Source organism: Felis catus, chromosome X (genome assembly GCF_018350175.1).
Source record: "Felis catus isolate Fca126 chromosome X, F.catus_Fca126_mat1.0, whole genome shotgun sequence".
Classification (NCBI taxonomy): Eukaryota; Metazoa; Chordata; class Mammalia; order Carnivora; family Felidae; genus Felis; species Felis catus.
The window spans coordinates 126,161,080-126,167,342 of NC_058386.1; the positions used below are offsets into that span (position 1 = coordinate 126,161,080).

General features: G+C 47.0%; 1 protein-coding gene across 1 annotated transcript in view; it reads right to left on the bottom strand.

Annotated features, from left to right (window-relative positions):
* Positions 1 to 5,428, bottom strand: part of TEX28 (testis expressed 28) — a 20,847-nt gene extending 15,419 nt beyond the window's left edge. Inside the window, 2 exon segments of the mRNA XM_023248990.2 lie at positions 668 to 765; positions 4,609 to 5,428. Coding sequence (XP_023104758.2) covers positions 668 to 679 — 12 coding nt within the window. The 5' untranslated portion in view covers positions 680 to 765; positions 4,609 to 5,428.
* Between the last annotated feature and the right edge of the window lie 835 nt (positions 5,429 to 6,263).

Genomic DNA, 6,263 nt, shown 5'->3' on the forward strand with positions numbered 1-6,263 from the left:
TAACCTGAGTAGTAGTTACACGTCAGTTCACATCATCATTATTTCCTGAAATGTCTGTTGATGTTTCCTGTGCCTTTACATACATCTGCCAAATTTCACATTTGTAAAAGTTTTTAAATGTTCAAGAGATGGATATAGTAGCAAGTTAGAAATAGCTAGAGGGAGAATTAGTAAAGAAAGCATCCAGAATGCAACACAGAGGCACAAAGAAACAGAAAATTAAAAAAAAAAAAAAACTAGTGAAAGACAGAAGACGTGGAAAACAGATGTGAAAGTCTAATAGAATGAGGGAATGGCGAGATTTTGAGAGTCACAAACAACTTTCCAGAACTGATAAAAGACAACACAAATTCAAGAAGCCCAATAAATCCCAAACAGGAAAAGAGAAATAGAACCACATCTAGACACAAGATTTTAAAAGTAACCAGATTTATGGGGCACCTGGGTGGCTCAATCATTTTCTTGATTTCGGCTCAGGTCATGATCTCACAGTTTCGTGAATCTGAGCCCTGAATTGAGCTCTGCACCCTGATAGTGCAGAGCCTGCTTGGAATTCTCTGTCCCCCTCTCTCTCTTCCCCTTCCCTGCTCATGTCTTGTCTCTCTGTCTCTGTCTCTGTCTCTCTCTCTCTCTCTCAAAAAAAGGCCAGATTTAAAAAGCTAATTACCTTTAAAACCATGACCTTTAGACTGAAAGCTGAGTTTTCAATGGCATTAATGAAATTCAGAAGAGTTGAGTGATATCTTCAATATGCTGAGAGAATAACTGTCAGAGAGAAAAAAAAATAGGTCATGTTCAAATAATTGGAAGTCAGAACGTTTTCAGATTTTTCAGCAAAGCACTGGGAACAATGAAGTAATGCCTCCAAACTGGGGGGAGGGATGATTTTCCAACCTAGCATTCTGTACCCAAACTGTCTATTGTGAGATTAGGCTAAAGATATGAAAGAACCGAAATAGTTCACCCTGTCTGCATTCATTCTCTGGAAGCTACCAGAGAAGGAGTATCACCAAAACCAGAGGGGAACCTAAGAAAGAGGTTGAGATGGGATCGATGAGACCAGTCAAGAGGAAGCAGAGGATATCTCCAGCATGATGGAAGGGGAGCCCAGGCTAGTGGCTGGAGGGGCAAGTCAAAAGGCTTCAGGAGAGAACACTGCAAGGGAGTGAAATGCACGTTCTGCTGGACATCTGTAACCAGCTGGAAAGGAGATGGAGACAGCTGGGGGGAGTGCGGGCCTATGGAAAGTAGTAGAGAACAAGAAACATGGGAGCGGGGCGGGGTGGGGGGAGACAAGGGTTAACTCTAGGTCAACGAAACATTGGGAGAGAAAAGTCATCAGAGTGATGACTCAGTTATAACTAGTGTTCCATGGACTTGATAATGCAAACACCAAGATATGACCTAACCCTAATCATTGTATACTGTACTGGAAGGATTTGCTGTGTGTGTGTGTGGGGGGGGGGTGTATGACAAAGAGCTACGTTATCATCTTCTATAGTGAAAAAAAACAATCAATAATTGTTCAAATATAAAAATAAAAATAGCACTATAAACCATTTATTTAGGGAATTGGAGCTAAAATACCAAAAGAGACAGCTGAAAGAGTTGAAAGTGGTTGATTCTAGGAGGTGGACGATTACGTGGGTGGAAACGATTACAGTTTTTGCAATAAACCTTATAGAACCATTTAACTCTTTGAAGCAGGAGTTGGCCCAACAACGGCTTGATTTTATACAGGTGTCAGCTAAGAATGGTTTATTAGGGGCGCCTGGGTGGCGCAGTCGGTTGGGCGTCCGACTTCAGCCAGGTCACGATCTCGCGGTCCAGGAGTTCGAGCCCCGCGTCAGGCTCTGGGCTGATGGCTCAGAGCCTGGAGCCTGTTTCCGATTCTGTGTCTCCCTCTCTCTTTGCCCCTCCCCCGTTCGTGCTCTCTCTCTGTCCCCAAAATAAATAAACGTTGAAAAAAAAAATTAAAAAAAAAAAAAAAAAAAAAAGAATGGTTTATTAAATTTTGAAACGGATGAAAAAATCAGAAGAGTATTTTGTGACGCGTGAAAAGTATGTAAGATTCAAATTTCAGTCCGTAAACACAGTGATTGGCACATGGCCACACTTGTTCATTTAGGTGTTGTCTATGGCTGTACGTGTGCCACAAAAATGGCCTAAATGGCTTCAACAGAAACCACGTGACCTCAAATATTTACTATCTGGCCCTTTACAGGAGAAGTTTGCTGACCCCTGCTTTCAACTATGTTCAGATAAACCATTGAATGAATAAAAGAACAAAATAATTGTTTATTTAAAAACAAAGTGGGGGGTGCCCAGTTTGCTCAGTCAGTAGAGCATATGACTCTTGATCTCTGGGTTATAAATTGGAGCTCCACATTGTGAGTAGAGATTGCTTAAAAATAAAAGCTTTAGGGATGGCTGAGGGGCTCAGTCAGTTAAGTGTCCGACTTCAGCTCAAGTCATGATTTCATGGTTTGTGAGTTCAGGCCCCACATCGGGCCCTCTGCTCTCGGCACAAAGCCTGCTTCGAATCCTCTGTCCCCCTTCTTCTCTGCCCCTCCCCCGCTCACACTCTCATGCTCTGTCTCAAAAATAAACATTTATAATAATAAAATCTTAAAAAAACATAAAATCTTTAAAAATTAAAAAGGAAGTAGGAAATAGGGTGAATGGACAGTTGTTAATGACTGGTTCTATTGTGGAATTTTATAGATAACATAAAAAACTCAAAATTGAAAAAAAAATTAAAGGTAACCATTAGAAAAAAAAAGTCACGTACATAAGATCCAAATAACCGAGGGGAGAAAAACCATGGAACTCTATTAATCCAAAAAAAGGAAGGAGAGGAGGAACAAAGAGAAATGAGATACTAGGGTACACAGAAGCTATAAAATAGGATGCCGATGTGACGTGATTATCAAAAAGCATACGCTATGTTCTTGAACAGAAGACTCAACGCTACAAATATGTCAGCCCTCTACACATCAACTTATCAATTCAATGAAATCCCAATTAAAAACCCAATGGAATTGTCTTAGGAATCTTACATTAGCTACTTCTAAAACTTACTTGGAAGAGAAAATGCAAAAGAGCGGCAAAGAAAAAAGAATTTTTAGACAGAGAGAGAGAGACGGTACAAGCGCAAGTAGGGAAGAGGGGCAGAGGGAGAGGGAGAGAGAATCCCAAGCAGGGTCCACGAAGAGTGTGGAGCCTGATGAGGAACTTGATCCCACGAGTTCACAGCCCAAGCCAAAATCAAGAGTCGGATGTTCAACTGACTGAGCCACCCAGGCGACCCTAGCAGAGCAATTTTTTAATTTTTTTTTCAACGTTTTTTATTTTATTTTTGGGACAGAGAGAGACAGAGCATGAACGGGGGAGGGGCAGAGAGAGAGGGAGACACAGAATCGGAAACAGGCTCCAGGCTCCGAGCCATCAGCCCAGAGCCTGACGCGGGGCTCGAACTCAGGCACCGCGAGATCGTGACCTGGCTGAAGTCGGACGCTTAACTGACTGCGCCACCCAGGTGCCCCAGCAATTTTTTAAAAAGAATAATAAATATAGTCTTGGGACCATTGGCTATTTGAAAAAATTAAATCACAGTGTTATCTTACATCATATACATCATATAAAGTTGAGACAACGTACAGAATTGAACATAAAAATGAAATAATAGGGGACTCCTGGGTGCCTCAGTTGGGGGTAAGCGTCCGACTTCAGCTCAGGTCACGAGTTCATGGTTCTTGGGTTTGAGCCCCACTTCAGGCTCTGTGCTGACAGCTCGGAGCCTGGAGCCTGCTTGGGATTCTGTGTCTCCTTCTCTCGGCCCCTCTCCCCCTTTTGCGTGTGCACTCTCTCTCTCTCTCTCTCAAAAATAAATTGAACTTTAAAAGAACGAAATAACAAAAGTGTTAGAAGGACATAATAGCAAGTGTTTTTACAATCTTTGTGTGAAGAGAACCTTTCTAAACAAGAGTCAACCCAAAATTCCACAGAGAAAAAGATTTATATATTTTACCACAGAAAAAAAATTCAAACCTTCTCATGAAAAAAAAAAGCATGAAGTTAAAAAGAAGCAACATGGGGGGGGTGGGCTAAATGGGTGATAGGCATTAAGCGGGGCACTTGGGTCGAGCACTGGGTGTTATATAGAAGAGAATAAATAAATTAAAAATACAAAATAAAGAAGAGAAAAGCAAAAAAAAAAAAAAAAGAAGCAACATTTAGGTTTGGGCTCAAACACTTAAAACCAAAGTATCTCTTAATATTTTCAAAAAGCAACAGGTTGAGAAAAAATATTTACAGTCTCCCTGACAGAGAACAGTCTGGTCAACACAATATGCAGAGAATTCCTACAAATTGGGAAACTAAAACAAACAATCCACTATAAAAACAGTGAAGGATAGTAGGCAATTCAGAAAGGACAAACTACGAGTGGCAACAAACGTACAAAAAACTGTGCAACTACAAGGATAACAGGCAAATGTAAATCAAAGCACTGACTGTTGAATACGATTTTCTCATCCATGAGAATGGCACACACTAAGAAGACTAAACATTCAGTGTCGATGAGGAGGTGGGAAAAAGAACACTCACATACTCTGCGGGTAGGAATACACGTAGGTTTTTCTTAAGCAAATAAAATTTTCAACGCAGATACCCTTCACCCAAGCAAGAACATGGGAGCGTAGCCGCCGCGTTAACGGACACTCGGGGCCTCTCGGGCGCTGGGCGCTTTTGAACCAAGATGCTCCGCGTCGGTTGAACTTAGGGCATAGAGTTGTGGGGAAGCCACGCTGGGCCTTGGAAGATCATCGCAAAGTCAAAGCCAACAGCTGAGACTACGCTGCGACCTGAAGGAGGTGGGAAGCTCCCAGAAGTCAAGCTCCCCGGGGAAAGCTGCACGCTAGCATTGGGCTAAGGCCACCCCAACCCTCAATAGTCACAAGGGGCTTGTGGCCTGCCGCCGTGCACAGGGTTCCAGAAAGAAAGAGGTCACCGCAAAGACAAGGCATGCTCATCTGCTAAGAAGCCCACCTGGGCTACCTTGGGGGTGGGGGGAAGGGACCAACAGAGGGTAAAATTCCAGCGTGGCTTTTTTGTTTAAATATTGTGATCAATTGCATGAAACATAAGCTTCGCCATCGTAACTCTTTGAAGTGTGTGAAGAAGTCCCGTTTACATACACCAGGTGGTGAAAAGACCACAACATCTAGTTCCAGAACCTTTTTATCACCCCCACAGTAGCCCCTGGACCCCCGGCAGAGGCAGGCCTCTTTGATAGCACAAAGGGGTATGTAAAGAAATTAAGTTATTTCGATTAATGTCCGCACACACGCAAAGAACAGTTCAAAATCCATTGAGCTGAGGGAGCAGCGCGCGAGGGGGACTGGCGCGCGGAAGGGCCGGAGCGCGGAGAGAGCGGCGCGCGGCACAAATTGGCGGGCGGAGGGGCCCGCGCTCGAGGGCAGTTGGCGCGCTGGGAGGAGACTCGCGGAGGGAGCAGGGCGCGAGGAGAATTGGCGCTCGGAGGGGGGCGGAGCTCGGAGGGAGCGACGTGCGGGGGCAATCGGCACGAGGAGGGGCGGCGCGCGGAGGGAATCGGCACGAGGAGGGGCGGGGCGCGGAGGGAATCGGCACGAGGAGGGGCGGGGCGCAGAGGGAATCGGCACGAGGAGGGGCGGGGCGCGGAGGGAATCGGCACGAGGAGGGGCGGGGCGCGGAGGGAGCGGAGTGCGGAGGGTATCAGCACGAGGCGGGGGCGGAGCTTGGAAAGAGCGGCGCGCTGCGCAAATTGGCGGGCGGAAGGGCCCGCGCTCGAGGGCAGTTGACGCGCTCGGAGGCGACGCGCGGAGGGAGCAGTGCGCGAGGCGAAATGGCGCTCAGGAGAGGGGCGGAGCTCGGAGGGGGCGACGTGCGGGGGCAATTGGCACGAGGAAGGGCGCCACGCGGTAGGAATCGGCACGAGGAGGGGCGGTGCGCGGAGGGAGCGGAGTGAGGTGGCTATCAGCACGAGGCGGGGGCGGAGCTCGGAGAGAGCGGCGCGCGGCGCAAATTGACGGGCGGAGGGACCCGCGCTCGAGGGCAGTTAGCGCGCGAGGGGGCGGTGCGCGGAGGGAGCAGTGCGCGAGGCGACTTGGCACGAGGCGACTTGGCACGAGGAGGGGGCGGTGCTCGGAGGGGGCGGCGCGCGAGGGCAATTGGCGCGAGGAGGCGCGGTGCGCGGAGGGAGCAGTGCGCGAGGCGAATTG